This window comes from Calonectris borealis, chromosome 14 (assembly GCF_964195595.1).
Source record: "Calonectris borealis chromosome 14, bCalBor7.hap1.2, whole genome shotgun sequence".
Classification (NCBI taxonomy): Eukaryota; Metazoa; Chordata; class Aves; order Procellariiformes; family Procellariidae; genus Calonectris; species Calonectris borealis.
Window position 1 is genome coordinate 21,772,386 of NC_134325.1, and position 19,142 is coordinate 21,791,527.

At 65.3% G+C, this 19,142-nt stretch overlaps 5 protein-coding genes across 12 annotated transcripts in view; 3 read left to right on the forward strand and 2 right to left on the reverse strand.

Annotated features, from left to right (window-relative positions):
• Window positions 1-231: 231 nt before the first annotated feature.
• On the reverse strand, window positions 232-2,147 carry MED19 (mediator complex subunit 19). The gene is made up of 5 exons (XM_075163779.1): window positions 1,907-2,147; window positions 1,190-1,446; window positions 992-1,088; window positions 807-901; window positions 232-628 (listed from the first exon to the last, which is right to left on the reverse strand). Exons 1-5 carry the CDS (start codon window positions 2,100-2,102, stop codon window positions 560-562), a joined length of 714 nt encoding a protein of 237 aa, XP_075019880.1. The 5' UTR covers window positions 2,103-2,147; the 3' UTR covers window positions 232-559.
• Window positions 2,148-2,292: 145 nt separating this feature from the next.
• Window positions 2,293-4,942, forward strand: TMX2 (thioredoxin related transmembrane protein 2). The gene is made up of 8 exons (XM_075163778.1): window positions 2,293-2,595; window positions 3,091-3,151; window positions 3,331-3,444; window positions 3,812-3,888; window positions 3,964-4,070; window positions 4,181-4,246; window positions 4,365-4,494; window positions 4,613-4,942. Exons 1-8 carry the CDS (start codon window positions 2,407-2,409, stop codon window positions 4,754-4,756), a joined length of 888 nt encoding a protein of 295 aa, XP_075019879.1. The 5' UTR covers window positions 2,293-2,406; the 3' UTR covers window positions 4,757-4,942.
• Window positions 4,943-5,073: 131 nt separating this feature from the next.
• On the forward strand, window positions 5,074-6,590 carry SELENOH (selenoprotein H). 2 transcript variants are annotated; one of them, XM_075163781.1, is made up of 5 exons: window positions 5,074-5,332; window positions 5,657-5,904; window positions 5,978-6,123; window positions 6,200-6,313; window positions 6,405-6,590. In XM_075163781.1, exons 2-4 carry the CDS (start codon window positions 5,753-5,755, stop codon window positions 6,298-6,300), a joined length of 399 nt encoding a protein of 132 aa, XP_075019882.1. In that variant the 5' UTR covers window positions 5,074-5,332; window positions 5,657-5,752; the 3' UTR covers window positions 6,301-6,313; window positions 6,405-6,590. The 2 variants fall into 2 exon arrangements, with proteins under 2 accessions (XP_075019882.1, XP_075019883.1); XM_075163782.1 differs by having other exon boundaries at window positions 5,752-5,904.
• Window positions 6,588-7,801, reverse strand: BTBD18 (BTB domain containing 18). Its single transcript, XM_075163777.1, has 2 exons — window positions 7,671-7,801; window positions 6,588-7,535 (listed from the first exon to the last, which is right to left on the reverse strand). Exons 1-2 carry the CDS (start codon window positions 7,798-7,800, stop codon window positions 6,721-6,723), a joined length of 945 nt encoding a protein of 314 aa, XP_075019878.1. The 5' UTR covers window position 7,801; the 3' UTR covers window positions 6,588-6,720.
• Window positions 7,802-17,524: 9,723 nt separating this feature from the next.
• Window positions 17,525-19,142, forward strand: part of CTNND1 (catenin delta 1) — a 32,826-nt gene continuing 31,208 nt past the window's right edge. For 6 of the 7 annotated variants that reach the window (XM_075163784.1, XM_075163785.1, XM_075163787.1 and 3 more), the window contains exon 1: window positions 17,536-17,623. The gene's annotated coding sequence lies outside the window, so the exon portion shown is untranslated. Of the gene's footprint in view, window positions 17,624-19,142 lie in introns of all 7 variants that reach the window. The other variant, XM_075163789.1, reaches the window with a different exon arrangement.

Below are 19,142 nucleotides of genomic sequence, written 5' to 3' on the forward strand. Positions count from 1 at the left end.
TCACCAGGCAGGGGAGGTGAGGGGCAGAGGAGCACAGAGCCCCTCAACCCAAGGTAGGAGCCCACCTCACCCCTGCTCGGGCAGGAGTTGGGCCGAAAGCTGGGGTAGGAGCTCAGCCACGATCGCGTCGGGGCAGCGCTGATCCCACACGCCCCATGGACTCCCCGGGTCTCGTCTCCTCACCTCACCCGACAGCCAAGGGTTGCAGCAGCCACTGGCACCAGCCCCTCCTCAGAGCAGAGACTTTAATTAAAAGGTGACTAAAAAAGAGAGGCCCCGATGCACTGGGTTGTTTTGGTATAAAAGGCCGAGGTCGGCAACCCCTGTGCCAGCAGAGTCTGTGTCCCCTGGTCCTGGCTGGCTGCACGACACAAGCAGGGGGCTGCGGGGGTGTCCTCTCTGCCCGGGGCGGGGGGACAGGCCAGCCTGAGCCCCCCTGCCAAGCGCTGCAGGAGGTGAGTCCCTCCGAGGTCAGTCAGGGCCCTTCCTGGGGGATCAGGAGGGGCGGCTGATTGAGGTCAGTCAGCTGGGGGATCCCCGGGGCGGCGCCGGCGTGGCCTCACCGCAAGCTGCTGCTGCTGCTGGCCTGGGAGCTGCCCACCCCCGGATGCTCTGGGCTGTGCCGGTTCTGCAGAGGAAGGACAGACACGTATCCTGTGAGACTTCCTGCTCACAGGACAGCAGCACCCCCGGGGAACTGCTACTCACTGGCTCCGGGCCCTGCTGCTGCCGGGGCCAAGCTCGCTGCCAGATGGCCCCTGGGGTGGGCACACACTGGGAATCAGACCCTGTCTCTCCCCACCCACCTTCTTTTTCTTCTTCTCTTTCTTCTTCCTCTTCCGTTCCGGATCTTCCTCTTTTTTCTTCTTTTTCTTTTTGTGGTCGGAGTCCGAGGGGGTTTCTGGAGAAACGAGAGTGCTGGATGAGCTGGGCATCCCCCGAGGCTGAATGGAAGAGGGGGCGGCTGCGGCAGCGAAGCACAGCCCCTTACCTGGGGGGACAGGATCCTGGGTGCGGCTCTGCTTGTGCTTGTGCTTGTTCTTCTTCTTGGGCGGCTGGATGTGCATCAGCCGGCACTGCTCGGGCAGCTGGGAAGAGGAAACGGGGCTGGTCAGGCCGGGCCGGGCACCTCCTGCCCCACTGCCTCCGGCCTGAGCAGCCGCCCCTCAGCGCTCAGCCCCAGGCTCACCGGGCCGGCGTGGAGGCGGAAGCCTGTCAGCATGGTGCCAGTGAGGGGGGTGAAGGAGCTGCCGCAGATGGGGGGCTTCTCGATGAGGGAGCGCAGGCTGCTGTTGTCGTGGGAGCCAGGCAGGTCGATCATGCCAGGCAGGTCGGGGAGGAAGTTGCTGAGCTTCTCCTTCACCTTCTTGCCGCAGAACTTGTTGTAGGCGTGCTCCAGGTTGTAGTGCGTGATCAGGTTGGTGCTGCCCGTCAGCTCCGTGGTGCCTGCGCCAGCCGCCCGCCGCGGGGAGGGGGTGGGGCGGTGCTGCCGCCCCGCCGGGCCCCCCGCCCCGCTCGCCTTCCCCGCCCCACCACCAGGGACCCCCCGCCCCGCTCTGCTCCCCTGCCCAGGCACCGGGACCCCCTGGCCCTGCTCCCCACCCCGGCGACCCCCCAGTCTCGATCCCCTTCCCCACCTCAGTATCGGGACCCCCCGGCCTCGCTCTCCCGCCCCGCTCCCCGGTCTGGCCCCCCTAAGGCCCATTTCCCCACTCGACACTGAGCTGCTTGGTCCCGCCCCCTGCAGGCTCATTGGCCTGCCGCGCTGTCAGTTCGCGCCTCCCGGCCCCTCACCCTCTCCTCTCATTGGCCCGTCGCGCCGCCAGTTACCACCGCGCCCCCGCTCCGCCGCGCCGATTGGCCAAGAGCGGCGCCCCCCCCCCCGCCCCGCGGCCCCGCCCCGCACCTGGCAGCTCCCGCAGCAGGTAGAAGGGACCGGTGGCGGCCTTGCGGGCCGCGTCCTCGCCCGGCGGCGGCGCGGCGGCGGCGGGGGGCGGCGCGGCCCCCGCGCCTGGTGCCTTGGCGGGCCCGAAGCCCAGGGCGGCGGCGGCCGCGGCGGGCGGCGGATCGGCCCCGCCGAACAGCGCTGAGAAGTTCTCCATCTTCCCGGCGTGCCCCGCGCGGGGCCGGCCCGCCGTCCCGTCCCGCCCTGCCCCGCCGCGATTGGCCCAGCGCCGCCCAGGCCCCGCCCGCTGACCTGGTTGCTAAGGGCGACTCGGTTCCAGCCTTCTGATTGGCCGCTTCTCTCTTCCCCCCTCATTGGTCTGCCGGGGTATAGAAAGAAGCTTGACAGCGCCGCTCGCTATTGGCCAACGCAGAAGCAGTCCCGCCTCCCGCAGACGAGCAGGGGGGGCGGCCCAATACGAGCGGGGCGGCTGTACGGCGGCCGGGAACGCGGAGGTGAAGATGGCGGTGGTGGCGCCGCTGTTGGCCCTGCTGTACTCGGTGCCGGGGCTGTGCCGCTGGCTGGCGCGGCCCTACTACCCGCTCTCCGCCCTGCTCGCCACCGCCTTCCTGCTCGTCCGCAAGGTCCCGCCGCTCTGCCAAGGGCTACCCTCCCAGCGGGAGGACGGCAACCCCTGCGACTTCGACTGGGTGAGGTGGCCCGGCCTACCGCTGTCCCGGCACGGCCCCGGGCCTGGCCCCGGCCTACCCCCGCACCTGACCCCCTGGGTCTGTCCCCCGCCCCGCCCCGGGCCGGGCCCTCCTCTGGGCCTGCATCCCCGGCCCAGCTGAGGGAGCGGGGAAGCCCCGTAGCCGCTGGGATTGCTTTGCCGGTGCTATCCCACTGCTGGGGGACTCCCCAGGCACCGGCCGGGATGGGAGGCCATGCCCATCATTGCAGTCTCCTTGCTGTCTTCCCTCGGGAGGGAAGGGAGCTCCAGGAGAAGGCAGGGAACTGGCAGGGATTTGGGGCCAGCAGGGCCTGGCACGGCCGCGGTCCCTGTGCCAGGCCGGGCCAAGAGCAGCCTGGCAGCGGCAGGGCGGTGCGGCTGCTGGTGGCCACTCCTAGACTCTGCAGCCTGGCAGTGCTGGGCGGCTGCAGGGTCCCGTGGGTGTCTCCAGCTCACGCCGTCTCTCCTGTCCCAGCGGGAGGTGGAGATCCTCATGTTCCTCAGCGCCATTGTGATGATGAAGAACCGACGCTCCAGTGAGTTGGTGCCTGTGCTGGGGGGGTGGTGCGGGGGGCTGTCGGGCTGCTTATGGGGCCTCCCCCAAGGAGCTGGATGGGTTGGGATCTGGAGGACCAGATCTGTCCCTCCCTCAGGATCCCCCCTGGTCTTCTGGAGGGATCTGGCCTCGTCTTCTATCCCTGTGTCCTTTCCCCAGTCACCGTGGAGCAGCACATCGGGAACATCTTCATGTTCAGCAAAGTGGCGAACGCCATCCTCTTCTTCCGCCTCGACATCCGCATGGGTCTGCTTTACCTCACACTTTGCATAGGTGAGACCTGCCGGGCGGGAACTCATAGCACCGGGGGCAGCGCTGGTGCCCCCTTGGCATGGCTGGGCCTGCCCTCAGCACGTGCTGTCCCTGTCTGTCCTCCACGCCACCCGGCTGGAAGAGCCAGAGCTCCGTCTTGCCACGGGGTTGGCCTTAGTTGCTGGAGGAGGCTGCGGGTGTAAGGAGTCTCTGTGGGCTCAGGGGGGCTCAGGAAGCGCCTTGAGGGGGAAGTCTGCCTGCCCCAGGGCTCGCTCTTGGAAGCCTTGGCTCCCCCGGGCTGCTCTGGGGAAGGAGGAGCCTCGCCCACAGCCAGCCTGGGCCTTCCAGGTGCTGTGGGGCGGGGGGCTCAGGGGCGCTGTCATTGCAGTGTTCCTGATGACCTGCAAGCCCCCCCTCTACATGGGCCCCGAGTACATCAAGTATTTCAGCGACAAGACCATAGATGTGAGTATCCCTTCCTTGGGGGATGCAGGGGGGCTCTGCCTGCCGCCCTCACTGAGCCCCACACCTCTGCGGCAGGAGGAGCTGGACCGGGATAAGCGGGTGACCTGGATCGTCGAGTTCTTCGCCAACTGGTCCAGCGAGTGCCAGTCCTTCGCCCCCATCTTCGCTGACCTCTCTCTCAAGTGAGTGGCGCCTGCCGGGGGCCTCAGAGTCGCGGGACCGGGGCCAGGGCTTGCTCCCGGCCCTACAGTCGCCTGTGGCACTCGCAGCCACATGTTCCCATCCTCCCCAGGTACAACTGCTCGGGGCTGCACTTCGGGAAGGTGGACGTTGGCCGGTACACGGACGTCAGCACCAGGTCTGGGGGGAGACGGCCTGGGCAGCAGGGCCTGTGCCGGGGCAGGCTCCCTGGGAGCCCCCAGCTGTGCTCCGGCTGCCTGGGGGGTCACTGTCGGCCTCTCCCCTTCCTGCCCCAGGTACAAGGTCAGCACCTCGCCCCTCACCAAGCAGTTACCCACCCTCATCCTCTTCCAGGGCGGGACAGAGACCATGCGCCGGCCGCAGATCGACAAAAAGGGCCGGGCCGTGTCCTGGACCTTCTCCGAGGTGGGTGGGATGTTCCAGCCCCCTGCCTGCGGGGCAGGATGGGGCTGGGCAGCTGGCCTGTACCCTGGGACGGGGGCCGCAGGGTCCCCGGGGTGCTGACACTGCCTCTTGGCCACAGGAGAACGTGATCCGGGAGTTCAACCTCAACGAGCTCTACCAGAAGGCCAAGAAGCAGTCGAAGCCGCGGGAGGAGGGGCCCGAGGAGCCCCCCGGCGCGCAGGCAGCCAGGCGCCCTGACGGCGAGACCAAGAAGGACAAGTAGAAGCTGCCCCATGCCGTCACCATCGCCGCATCGCTGCCATCCTGGTGGCACCGGCCCCGCGGGGCCTGCCCGCCCTCGGGCGAAGGACCCCCGCGGCCCCGTGCGGGCAGGGCCGGGCAGTAGGATGGATCCCGCCCGCCGTTAACGCTCATCCTCATCGCTGATAATAAACAGTCCGTGCCCGTGCCCGTGCCCGTGCCCGTGCCCGTGGGCTGGCGGGGGGGGGCGGGGGTGCGTCTGGACCGCCGGGGGCGGGGCCGCCGCTCTGACTGACTGGCGCCGCGGCGCTGGCTGCACGGCGGGGGGGGGGAGCGGCGGACGCGAGGGCGGAACCACTGAGCCTGCCCGCGGGGAGGCGGAAATGTTATCGCGGCCCGGGCCGCGTCGCCACCGCTGATCCGCCACCGCTGAGGGCGAGGGGATCCCACGGAGGCGTGCGGCGAGGAGGAGAGGGGCGGCCCGGTCCCACCCGTTCAACCCTGACTGCCCCCGCCCCTCCCCGCGGCGGCTCGTCCGAGTGGCGGAGGCCGGCACGGCGCCCCGCTGTCCCGGCACGTGGTCGGCGCGGCGCGGCAGGTAGGAGGCGGTGCGGCCGCTGCGGGCCCCCGAGCGCCGTCCCCCCGGAGCGGGGCCCGGGGCCCCCTTCCCGCCCCGTACCGGCCCTTGCCCTCTCCCCCCGCGACCCCCTTCCCACCCCCACACCGCGGCGGCATCTCCGGGACCCCCCTTCCCACCTCCCACGGCAGGATCCCGATGGGGACCCCCCCTTTTCCCTCCCCGTGGCGGACCCCAGGGACCCGCCCTCCCTGACCCCTCCCAAAGCAGGATGCCGGTGGGGACCCTTCTCCCCCTCCCCCCCAGCGGGGTCCCAGCGGTCTCACACTTCCCACTCCATGGCAGGATCCCTGGGCCCCCGCTTCCCTCCCCCACAGCGGCACCCCGTGGTAGCACCCCCGCCGTTGTCCGGGCCCCCATCGCCCGGCGGCTCTCCCCAGGATGGCTCCTCGCGGGAGGAAGCGCGGGGCCCAGCGGCTGGCAGCGGCGGCGGCGGAGGCACCGGAGGCGGCGGGTGCCCCGGAAAAGCGGGCGCGCGCCCAGGGCGAGGGCAGCCCGGGGGGCACCGGCCCCCGCGTCGTCATCGAGCACTGGTGAGCCGGCCCGGGTGCCAGAGGGGGGGTCCTTGGGGTGCCCCCGGGGTGCTGACCCCCCGTGTCTCCCTAGCAAGAGCTGACGGGTGTTCGGGCGCAACGCGGCGGCGGTGAGTGAGGCCCTGCGCGGGGCTGTGGCCCACCTCCCCGTGGAGATCAACCCCCGGCAGCCGCGCAGGAACAGCTTCGAGGTGTCCCTGGTGAAGGAGGACGGCAGCAGTGAGTGCCGGGTTTGGGGGGGCGGCGGGGGGGGACTCCCTGGCACCCCTGACCTGTCCCCCCTTGTTCTCCCCAGCCGTGGAGCTGTGGAGCGGCATTGGGAAGGGGCCCCCCCGCAAGCTGAAGTTTCCCCAGCCGGAGGCCATGGTGGAAGCCCTGAAGAGCAGCTTGGCATAGAGGCGGCAGCCAGGTGACCAGGGACCAGGGATGGGAACGGGGGCAGGATGCGACAGGGATGGAATGGGGACAGGGACCACACACCGACCACCCTCTCCCCACAGCCAAGCCAGGACCGGCACCCGCAGCACGAGCATCCATGAAGAGGCGAGACGAAATGGGGGGCACCCGCCAGCCCCAGTCCCGTCTCCGATGCTGCAGCTCTGCCGCGAGCAGCCACCGCCGGACCCCCCGCATCCCCTCTTGTCCCCCCGCTGTTCCCCAATAAAGCTTGGCAGCCCCTTGATGCAGCTCTGCCAGCTCCAGCACTTTATTTCAATACCACGCAGCCTGGGGCTGGTGCAGCCTCTTTGCCTGGGGCAGCCCTGCCTGCATTGCAGCCTGAGTGCAGGCAGCAGCAGGGGGGCAGAGCCGGCCCCCCTATGTGAGGACATCCACCTCCTCATCTGACTCGGACGAGGGGCAGGGCCAGATGCAGACGGTGCCAGGGGGCAAGCATGGCTCCACCATCCCCACATCCACCTCCTCCTCCTCGGGGTCACCTGGGGAGTCCCCCGGCGGCACTGCCTGCCCACTGCCCTGCTGCGGTGCAGGGGGCACCTGGTCCTGCTTCCTCCAGGCTGCCTGGGGCGGGGAGCGCCTGCCCGCTCGCCCCAGTGCACCCACATCCAGGGGGGGCTGCAGTTCCGTCACTCCCCCATTGCCCGCTGCCACAGCGCCAGGTGCAGTGGGGGGCTGCCTCTCCCGCACCACCTCCCAGCACCCCCCGCTCTCCACCTTCCGCAGCTTCACCCGCCCCACGGGGCCGGGGCTGGGGTGCGCAGTCCCTGGAGAGCATGGCTGCCCCCGCGGGGGGATGCCAGTGCTCCTACCATCAGGCTCAGCCCTGCCACCCACCGCCATGGGGGAGCTGTGCCGGGAGGGGCGCAGGCAGGAGCGGTTGAGCTGCCGCTGGGGTCCCGGCCTCACCAGGCGTCCCCCCCGGAGCTGCAACGACTCAAGCTCGGTGACGCGGAGGTGGCGGGCAACTGCCAGCACCTCCTGCACCTCCTCCCGCGTGGCCTCCAGCTCAGCGGTGTAGAGAAAGCGCACCAGCTTACGCAGTGCCCCAATCTTCAGCCCCCCCAGCTCCAGCACCACCCTGCGACCCTGGGGGGGCAGCTCCCGGCCCAGCTGCTCCATGAAGAAGGGGCTGCAGACGGAGAGGACGCAGCAGTGGGCCACCACTGCCTCACCTGCAAAGCAACAGCGGCTGTCACCGCCCCGCAGCCCCCCCTGCTCTCCCCAATCCCCCCTGGGGGGCTGCAGGGACCCTGTCTGCATGTCCCTTGAGGGCACTGGTGCCTCTGTGGGCCACGCTGCCCGCTCACCTTCAGCCTGCAGGACCACATCGCAGAAGACATCCGCTTGCTGCTGCTGCTGGTGGAGGTGCTGGAAGGCTGTGCGGAGCAGGCGAGTGCTGCGGTAGAGCAGCCTCGGGGTGGCCGAAGGAGAGCCCATGGGCACCCTGCGGAGATAGTGCAGCGCTGGGGACATGGGGATCAGCACCCACCTCCCCCACTTTGGACTGGCCTGAATGGTTCGGGACTGGGATGTAACGGGCCCTGCACAGGAGCACAGGTGCAGGTGTGTTTTGCATCACCCGTGCAGCCATGCAATGGTCTGCACCACTGCACAGCCACCGTGCAAAGCCCCATGTGTCCGTGCAACGGCCCACGCGGGTGTGCAACAGCTGTGCAAAGCCCTCCACGCCTGTGGGGCAGCCTGCGTGTCCACCCAATGTCCGTGGAACACCCCACGTGCCCGTGTAACGGCCCAGGCAGCCGTGCAAAGGCCCAAACGCCCGTGCAACGGCCAGGGAGAGCTCCACCGGGCTGTGCAACGCCCCACGCGCCCCTGACAACCCCTGGGGCTCCGCTCGGCCACCAGAGGGCGCCAGCCACGGCGATTTTGGAGGGAAAACAGGCGGGTTCGGAGCCCGCCGCCTGCCCCTCAGCCTGCCTCCGGCCTGAGGCGCGGCCGCAGGCCCCCAGCGCGGCCCTCGCCCCCTGCCCCAGGCGGGCAGCCCCGGCCCGCCGCGTACCTGCCGGCGGGGGGTGGAGGCCGCCGCCGAGGTTCCCGGGGGCCCGAGGCCGAGGAGACGACGGGGCCCGGCACCGGGCGGCCACGCCTGGAGGCGGTCGCGCCCCCTCCTCACAGCACAAGCGCGCCTCGCGCCCGCCGCCTCGCGTGGCCCGGCGGCTCGCCCCGCCCAGCAACAGCCCCGCCATTGGCCCACCCCGCCAGCCAATCGCACACTGCCGGCCAATGGCGGCGCGGCAGGGGCTACGGTGGGCAGGGCGCGAGGGCGGGCGTGCTGGCCGCGGGGGGCGGCTCAGCGCCATGGCGGGGGCGGCAGGCGCTCTCCCAGTGGCCCCGCGCGCGGCTGAGGCTCCGCCGCCGCGGCCGGAGGGAGCCAGGGGGCTCTTTGCGACAGGAGGCTGCGGTGCCAGAGGGGCCAGGGCGCTGTGGCGCGAGGGCTGGGCGCCGGGGAAGTGCCCGTTGCAGGCCTCCACTGCCACAGCCTTCCTGGTGTGACCTTGGTCGTTTCCCTCAGCACTCCTCTGGCTGTGGTGCCTCTGCACTGGCCTGGAGTCTGGAGGCAAGAGCTCGTGGTTTATTGCAAAATGGCGTTCCACTTGGGTTTTGCTAAACCCAGCCCCTGGGCTTTGGAGCAGGCAAGGTGGCAGGCTGTGAGACCAAACCCTGCTGCGGGCCGGTCTGTGCCCTCCTGGCCACCGCCCTGCAGGCGAGCAGGGGGACGGCCCGCCCGGTCTGGGCCTTTGCCGTCGCTTCTGCAGGGCTATAGACAAGACAGCCAAGCCATAATTTGAGGAAAGAGCTCCATGCAGCTCGTGGTCACTGTCACTATGGCGCTGCAGCAGGGAAGATAAATAACTGGGGAACATGCTGTCTGCAGAGAAGTGCAGGGTGGCACTGCAGTTCATTAGTTCAGAGCCCTGCGACAGGCCTTGTTTTGCATTTTCAAAATCTATTGTGGCCTTGTGTGTGAGAAATGGTGTTTTCGCGGCTCGCTGACGCCTCTCGGGAAGAGTGGAGGACACATACAGACAGCGGACAGAAAGGAGAAGATTGATGATGGGTATTTTGGAAGCCATACTTCATGCAAACGATGCTGCCTACTTAGTTTGAAAAGTATTTTGTCATTTTATAAAGCATCCATTGTAAAAACATCTGCGTCAGTCACTCCACACACAGGAACAACAATTATAATAATCCCAGCCCGATTGCCCGGAGATATTAGCTGTTCTTACAAACAACCAAAGTGGGTGGAAATTTCAAGAGTTGCAGATGAATAGGAGTCTAAATGATGCCGTAGATTTTAAACCTACAAAATTTTCAAATGCAGTATCGTGCCCTGGTATTTTCCGTGGCTCTGCAGATGGATTTTCATCTGGTTTGACATGTGAGGTGGTTCTTTGCTCTGTTTTTGCTGCATGCAAAATGGACAGAAACCAAGAAAGAAAGTGCTCGATGATGGGTCTGGGCCAGTGGCTGCTGAGGTGGTTAGTGGCAGTCTTTCCACTGACCTCGGGTGGCTTGGAGCCCAGCCCTAAATACCGAGGGATAGAGCAAAACACATAATTTAGTATCAAAGTGCTATCATATGCTCATAAAAATAGAAGAAAAGTAGAGATGTTTCCTCCCTGGCCCCTTGCAATCTTTCGGAATTACAGTGATTGGAGCTGTCACTTGGGAAGCTTGAATTCACCGGGAGCAGATGGATCCAGATACTGATCGAGGGGCCTGCCTGCTGATTTCAGAGCCCAACTACCACTGCCTCATGTTTTTAAATCCATCCCAAGCCTGGTGATCTGCCTGCGGGTCGACGTCGGCCCCCGTGCCCTTGGTCCCATCCCTGGAAAACTCCCCGTGGGAAGCACCTTCAGCTTCAGGGAAGACCTCCACAACCCTACAGAAGAGATGTAACTGGCCCTAGGACATGGCGAGCCATCCGGACTGGCCTGCTGCTGCGTAATATTTTGTGTCATGCCCCAACCACACTGAGATGGCAGAGTAGGTAGAGGGGGAGTTTATTGAGTGGGAATCAGTAGCGAACCTGAGAGGAAAACCCCTCTCCAGCCAAGGCTGGGGTGCAAGCAGATGCTCTGACGGGGAGCCTGCAAGTGGGGGGACATCAGCAGTGGAAATTGCTTTCCAGCCGGGTGAGCCGACCAGGGCAGAGACGTCAAGGGAAAGACACAGAGCCAGGTTGAAGCGAGATTACAACATCCCAAGGTGCTGGTATCAGAGTACTTCCCCTCGCGATCAGCAGGTAAGGCAACGTCCTGAGTACTGGAGAAGCCTGAATCTTTGGTGCTGGCTCGTGGACAGAACTTGTTCCCCTCATCCAAGCTCACCCGGTGCCTGTACAGCCCTGCTGCAAAGGGAGATGGAAAGGCTGCCCTCGCTTTGCCTGTTTCACCAAGAGCACCGGTCATCAGGAGAAGAGAAATGCCCAGCATCTCCTCTCCTCCCTTTCATGTGGCTTGAGAAATCCCCTCCTGGGCTAGGAGCAGAGGCCGAGGTGTTCACCGGTCACCTTGCTCCGGCTGTGGAGGAGTGAGCCGCATTTGCTTGTCCACACCAGAGAGGATGCCAAGGCGCAGCTGGGCTCTTCCCTCCCCTTTGTGTCCCTCTGTGTCCCTCTTCCCACTCCCGAGGCCATCCCAGAGGCAGGGGTGATAAAAGGGTGAGCGACCCATGCCTGTCCCTGTCCTGGGACACGCCCAGGGCTACTGGCAGCTCCTCTGTCCACAGGAGGAGCAGAGAGCTGGTCTCTGCAGCCACCTCCTTGGATGAGGGGTGAACACACATCCTGCACCCCTGGCAAGAGCACAGGGGGCTGGAGGCCCCATGGGCTCTTGAGCTGACAGATGACAGGAGGGACAAAGTCCCTCAGCTCCAGAGGCATTAGTTACGCTCACGCTATGCAAAACAGCTCCCACGCGTCTTCCCGTGAAAGGCAGAGTCCGCCCTTGCTGCGCAAGCCTCCCCGGCCTACGGAAAGTGTTTTTCAGGTGGAACATGGCACAGGCACTCCTCTGCCTCGTGGGTCCACCGTGGACAATGGGATCGCCATGTCCTGCAGAGGTGGCCCTACAGCCTGGACCACAGCCATCCCGTGGGCAGCCCGGCGTGTCCTGTGACAGTGAGTGGGACCGGAGGCCCAGCAGCGGCTGTGGGAAAGGGTGGCAGTCATGTTTCCTGCGACCAGGGCAGAGGACGTGGCGGGCTTGGGGTGGTGAAAAAGTCTGCAGGCCTGCCGGTGGGGTGGGCTGCCTTTCAGTCAGGCTCAGCACTCGCGGAGGGCACTCTGTCCTGGCAGGCTCACGGAGCTGCTTTCAGGTAGCAACGCATGACCCATGCCCGGGGCCTTTGCTTTGGGGCAGTTTTAGTATTTCACAAAGGTGACAGCAAACACTCCCATTGTAGATACACAAAAGAGGCCTTTTATGAGTGTAACTTTTACTAGTACCCAAAGCCAAATAACCTACACTGGAAAAAGCACCGACACCCTCCATATTTGCTGCCAGAATTTGCTGGCTAAAAATACGCGACTGTAGCTCTCGCTGCCATGCCAGCAAAACGTATAAGACTGTGAATCTTTCTGTCCATCTTCAGGTATTCAGAAGCTGGTTACCTGGGGCACAGCCCTTGCTTTGCTGAGGCCGGGACTCAGGCACCCATTCTTGGCAAGTAGCTGGGCACAGCCCTGGGTGACTCAGGGGATCGGGAATGTCAAGCAGGGTTTATCTCCTGGTGGGATTCACTGCGGAGGGGAAGGGAAGGTAGCTTAGTCTGGAGGTAGCCTAAGCGTGCGCTGGTTATCCAGACTCCCTCTGCAGTTGGTAGAAAGAGAGGCCTCCTCACAGGACAAGTCATGTCTTCACCATGTCTCCCAAGCCCTCAAAGCAGCAGATTCTGAGCTGGTTTCTTCAAGAGAAAGGAAAGTCTCGTCTTGGGCCTCGCTTACAGCCGTGATTGTTTTCCAGCAACGTCCCCTTTTGCTTTTGTTGCTACACTGCAGTGCAGGAGCTGCTCTGTTTCCCCAATTTTGGGAGGTACCTCATACTTTGCTGCAGCTGCCACAGAAGGGAAGGATGAAGGCAGGGGTCCGTGGCTGGGAAAAGCGCTGGAGGTGGAGAGAGGAAGAAGAACAGACTGTAAGTAGCGATAGATGATTGTGGAGCTGGGAGGGAAAGAGATTTCTATGCACGCTTCAGTCATTTGCACAATTGAGCAAGAAATGTAACAGTAATTTGACAGTCCAAGAGTGCGATGGGATGCAGCCAGGTCAGACGTCAAATGTTAATAGCGGGCCGGTTTGCAGGCACGGGAGAGCGTGGGCACAGCAGGAGGCAGGCAGGAGGCAGGTACCACGCTTTCCTCTGAGTCAATGCCATGCCGAGCACGTGGAGCTGCCAGACGCTGCTCTGGGAAGGTGTCAGGGTGGACTGTGGGCTTGCTTTATTGCCTGGCATCTTCATATTAGGGCTGAAAAGCTCCAGCAGCCCCAGCTTCCCTCCTCCCCTTTAAAGCTGGCGTCCAACGGATGAGTCGTTTCATCCCCCTGGTGCCACACTTCCCCTCATGCAGGGGGAAGAAAACAACCTGTTGGGATTCCCATAGGAAAGGGGCTGCGGAAGTGCCTTGTTATCCTGATTTAGAACAATGCAGGCCATCTTTCTGAACCGCCTGTGCTGGACCTGAAGACGGCAGCCTCCCCTTCCTCCTGCCCTCCACTGCTGAGGAGCACCGATCTGTCTTGTAAAAAAGTTGTCTTGCTCTGTTCCGGTGGTAGCTGCATTTTCTGGGCGTCTCATCTGGATAAGGCATCAGCAGCGCTGTTGAATGAAAGGGGATGTGCAAGATGTTATTACACGTAATTACTGTAAAAGAGGGCAAATTTTCCCATGCTAGTAACACTTCTCTTCTCTTCTTCCCAGGAAGCAGTGGGACAAACTCCTTTGCCACAGTAGTTATATTCAAACAAGAGCATGATCTGCTGCTGGGTGAGCCAAAGCCAGAGGATCAGGGTTCAGTCTGCCTTCAAAAGTAAGCATGCATTACTGGGTGTTCTGGCAGCTGCCGGGGCATGGCTGAATCAGGAGTTCGAGTTGACAATGAGCCTGTCATTCGCTGATAGACCCTGTCCAGCTCCATCCTGCAGCCCGCGGGACAAGAGGCACTCACCCGGCTTCAAAGAGATCTGACTCCAGCTCCAACTCGGAGCCAGCAGAGGCGTGTTCGCACAGTGTGTTTAATCTTTGAAGAAACTAAAGACTTTAAAGGCTGTTAAATTTCTGGGCTGATTAAAATAGCAACAATGCGGCCGCGAACCAGGCACAGCAGAAGGCTGCCCTGGGTTTTCTGCACCGGCAGCCACTTACCTGTTGTCTGTGTCAGGGGCAGCCATCTGCCGTGCACTCTCCCCTGCCTTGGGTTGGGGCGTGCTGCCTGCGTCTCCCACACTTTTACGCACGGGTGAAGCCTTAGCACGACTTGTGCACCCTGCTGTTAGCCACGTACCTTCCTCAGGGTGGGGTGGGGGGACCAGGTAATTCAGGCGGTGGTAGGGGAGGGCAAGGAGGGGCACCAGAGGCCACACTTGGAATCCACTTGTGGACTGAAATAATTTGTGAGCTGATGTGGAACATCTGGTGATTCCCCCGTACCAGCGCTCGAGATTTTGTGCTGGTTTCAACCCTGCTTTGCCAAGGCAGAGGGTTTGTGCGAGCACGCCGGGCCCACGCGTGTGCCCCACAGACAGCCTGTTGTCCAAACAACCCAGCCCTTAAGGATGTGTCATGGCAACCGGTGCTGGGATGGAGGAGCAAGGTGTCCCTGATGCTTTTTCCCTGAGGGAGAGCTGTCCCTTCAGAGGTGTCAGAAATCCCTAGGAAGGCAGGCGAGGACTCTTCTTCCCAGAACAAATTGCAAGGGCACCTCTTCTCCCTCCTTGTCCCCAAGACTCAGGGGATGCACCCACCTTCCTCCTTGTGTGGGCGAAGAGGAGGGGAGGGCAGCCGAGGATTATTTGCGATCTGGGAGCAGGTCTCACTCAAGGCACGGGGCGAGAGGGGCCCTGACTTGCTCATTTTGGGCGACAACGAGGATGAAGGGGCGCGGGTAGCAGGTCTTTGTTCCCTGCTGTGGGATGGAAAAACCTCCCTCCTCCCTGGGAGGGGCGGAGGCCAGCTCTCCCTGCTCTTTACAGCCACCAAGTTGGATGATCCATTTTACAAATCAAACATCAGGGAGGGTTTGGGGGTCCCACGCCCCGATAATCTCCCTAAATGCGCCCTTCACATGCACTGAATTCCATTTCTCCTCATTATACTTTTTTGTGCCACCCTTAGCAAACGCCCCCCTGCCCCCGGCTGGGGGATTACCTTCTTCAAACATTCGCAGGCTGCTATCGCATCTCCCCCACCTCCTCCTCACCTCACCGAGCAATGCATATTTACCCCAAGAATCACCTGTCCCCACCCAAAACCTTCCTTAACTCTTTTCCTCTTGTCATTATCTTACTAATAGTTTGGCAATCAGGAGCAGGCAGGATTCTCCCCAGCACCTGAATCCCGCCAGCCCAGGACCAGAGACGAGGCAGAAAACTGTCACCTTCCGGGGACCTGGATCCGACTTCTCCCAGGTGAGTGGCACGGAACGCGAGAAGGGGCAGGCTCTGCATCACTTCCTCACTTCCCTAGGGAAGGGGAAATCCTCCAGCACCAAGGTGTGGGTGCAAGAGTGTTCGCAGCAGCCTCACGGCTGAGCTTGGCTCCAATCCCATAGCTGTGGAGTGGCAGTGGCAGGCCCTGCGATGTGATGCTGCTCCCTTGCAGAGTGGTACTCATTCTGGAGTTACATTACTCTGTCTGGATTAGTTGCAACTATTAAACCTCATGTTTAAATTTCCTTCCCCAGGTCTCTGTACCCCCCCAGGCCCCCTTCTACTATTTCTCCGCGCCAGCAGGGACGGCAGCACTGTTTCATTCCATGCCATGGAAGTCGAGCAGAGCAGGATTGCTTTGGCTGGGTTGCGTTGGCATTTCTTTCCCTGTCTGCTGCGAAAGGCACCATTAACACAGCGCTGCGCCGAGCCCCCACACCTTCCCCACCACATGCCTCCCCCAGGCTTATCTTATCTGTGCTTTCATGCGGCTCACGCCAGCCCTCCCGTGTGTTTGCAGTCCTTCGGCTGTCCATACGGCCTTGGCCACGCGAGGGCCTCCCAAAATTGGCCACGCTCCCCTCAGTGGGGCCTTCAGGTCCCCCCCAGCCAGACTGATTGGCAGTGCGTTTGTCCCCGGCCACTGGCTGTGTCCCTCCACCTGTGGTCTCTGGTGAAGGAGCCCATGGGACATATTGGAGGGGGCATGGGGACAGAATCCACCTGGGATGAGCTCCCGGCTTCAGGGGCTGGCTGGAGGGCTCATGGTGCTCCCCCAGGACAAGCGCTGGCAGGACTCCAACCAGCACCGGCTCCCTAGAGCCAGAGGGGCGAGGGTGCCCCCCCGGGGGGGTCTGCAGCCTGCCCCCCCCCCCGAGTCCCGCTTCTGGGCAAATTCCACCCTGGACGGGGTCACATGTCTCCCCCAACTCCAGCGGGACAGGCTGGGGAGGGGCCTCTGCTCCAGAGGGGCTGCGAGGGTCTGGGCTGTCCCCAGAGAGCCCCTCACCCCACCACCCCAGCGGCAGACCCCGGGGAGCATCTCATCCCCTCCCTGGAGGAGGATCGCGCCTGAGGGTAGACCCACGCTTGAGGAACAGAGACCCCTGGGGGAGACCCCATGGGGACAGGACCCCATGGGACACACCCCACCGGGACAGACCCCACGGAACAGACACCACCAGGACAGATGCCACAGGACAGACGCCACCGGGACAGACGCCACCGGGACAGACCCCACCGGGACAGACCCCACCGGACAGACCCCATCGGGACAGACCCCACCGGACAGACCCCACTGGGACAGACCCCACCGGGACAGACCCCACGGGACAGACGCCACTGGGATAGTCCCCACCGGGACAGACCCCACCGGGACAGACGCCACTGGGACAGACCTCACTGGACAGACCCCACTGGGACAGACGCCACCGGGACAGACCCCACCGGGACAGACCCCACCGGACAGACCCCATCGGGACAGACCCCACCGGGACAGACCCCACCGGGACACACCCCACCGGGACAGACCCCACCGGACAGACCCCACCTGGACAGACCTCACCAGATAGACCCCACCGGGACAGACCCCACCGGGACAGACCCCACGGGACAGACCCCACCGGGACAGACCCCACCGGGACAGACCCCACCGGGATAGACCTCACCGGGACAGACCTCACCGGGACAGACGCCACTGGGATAGACCCCACCGGGACAGACCCCACCGGGACAGACGCCACCGGGACAGACCCCACCGGGACACACCCCACCGGGACAGACGCCACCGGGACAGACCCCACCGGGACACACCCCACCGGGACAGACCCTACCGGGACAGACCCCACCGGGACAGACGCCACCGGGACAGACCCCACGGGGGAACAGACGCCACCGGGATAGACCCCACCGGGACAGATCCCACCGGGACAGATCCCACCGGGACAGACGCCAACGGGATAGACCCCACCGGGACAGACGCCACCGGACACACCCCACCGGGACAGACCCCACTGGGACAGACCCCACCGGGGCAGACCCCACCGGGGCAGACGCCACCGGGACAGATCCCACCGGGACAGACGCCACCGGGACAGACCCCACGCGGGACAGACCCCACGGGCGACACACCTCACCGGGACAGACCCCACGGAAGACAGCCCCCACAGCACAGCCCCGTCTGCCCCCTCCCGCTCCCCTCCCCCCCCCCTACAACGGCGGGTGCCATTGGCGGGCCGGGCGCCGCCATACTCCGCCCGCCATTGGCGCGGGGCAGGCTGACGCCAGGGGGCGGAGTGCCCGCCCCGCCCCGCCCCGCCGGAGCAACTTCCATTTTAGGTGCGGGAGCGGCGCGGGGCGCACGGCGCGGCCAGGCCCGGCCCGACCCTCTCCCGGACCGCTCCGCTCCGCTCCCACCCGCACCGCACCGGCGCAGCCCAGCCCGGCGGGGACCCGGGCGGCCGCCTCTTTCCGGGCGCCTCGCCTCTCGCTTCGCCGCCGCGGCGGGCCCCCGCGGAGCGGGCCGGGCGGCCGCGCCGCCGCGGGGCGGGACCGCCCCCACGTCCGCCGCCGAGGAGCCCGGCCACGGTGAGTGCCGCTCTCGGCGTCCCCGCCGCCGCCTGCCCGGGGGAGGGGAGCCGGTGCGGGCCGGCGCCTGCCGGGCGCCGCACGCCCCCGCGGCGGGAGGGGGCGGGCCGGCCCTCGCCCTCCCCGCGGCTCTCCCGCCGGGGCCGGGGCCCGGGCCCGGGCCCGGCCGTGCTCTCCGCCGGGGCCGGTCGGTGCCGGGCGCCTGGAGGCCCGTCGCTGCCTGGGAGCGGGGTGCCAGGCGGGGCCGCGCCCCGCGGAACCGGCGGGGTGGCGGTGCCCGGCCCTGGCGGGGGCGCTGGCGGGGCCCGGCCCGCCGGGAGCCCGCGGGGAGCGACACAAAGGCGGCTGGGTCGGGCGGCCGGCCCGCTCCCCGCCCGGTGCCGGCCCGCCGCCTCCGCCGCTCTCCCTTGCCCGGAACAAAGGCAGCCCGTGTGCCAGCTTCCCGCGGCCGGCACCGGCAGGGCCCCCCCGCTCCCCTCGCTCCCTTTGTGCGGGGGGCCGGCGCTCGGCCCCTCCGCCGGGGCGCGGCCCGGGTCTCCGGCTCTGCCTTCCGGCGGCAGCCGTGGGGCGGGCCGGGGCAGCCCCGTCCCGGCCCCCCGGGCTCGCGTCTGCCCGGCTGAGGACGGCCTTATTCCCCGGTATCTAATTTGCCTGCGCCTTTGTTCTGGCGGGGAAGGGGCTGGTGTGCCCGGGGAGGGTCAAGTGTGCGGGTGGCGGAGGCAGCTCCCCCTCCTCACGCGGCAGGTCCCCTTGGTGGAATAGCTCTGAGCTTGGGAACAATCCAACGGACCCGTCCGCCGGAGTCGCAGCTAACAAGTGACGTTGAAACGCTTCCAGGGGAGGCACGACCGGGGGTCGGCCTGCGGTCAGGCCCCGGGGGTCCGGGCTCAGCTGGCTGCTGCTTCTTTAGCTCTGGTTGGCTGCACTGTCATTTAGCCACAGCTCGGCTGGCTCTCCCCTTGTTCGAGGAGTTGGTGACCTTCTGCGGCGTTGCCTTCTCTTGCAACGTGGGCACTCCTGTTCCTCCTCAGAGCGGTGTGGAGAAGAGACATAGCTTGGGGTAAACGCGCAAAAGTTTGGGCGGCTCTCTGTTGTGAGGGCTTCTGGCATCTGCAAGGCACGGGTGGGCTCGCCTGCCTCACGGAAGGGAAGTGGGGCACCTCCGTTATGCCCCTGGGCTTTGAGTGAGAGAGCCTGGACAGCAAAGCTTCCTCTGATTGTTAGAGAGAGGGTGGACCTCCTGGAGGTGCCTCCCTCTCCAGTAAGGGCTTGGTGCCCGGGCTCTTCCATGGAGCCGGTGACAATGTTACCGGAGGGGTAACAGGGCGTTATCTGGGAGGCCTGGGCTGTCGTTCCCCCAGCAGGGAACTTGTGGCAGGGCTGAAGGCTCCTGTCCCAGGGCTGTGGCACCCAGCCTTGTGTAGGGTTCTGCCCGGCCGCTGGTGAGCCGGAGGGGAGCGTCTGGGCGTCTGTGGGACTGCCTGGGTGCGTGGAGTGTCGTGGTGGTATCTAACTACAG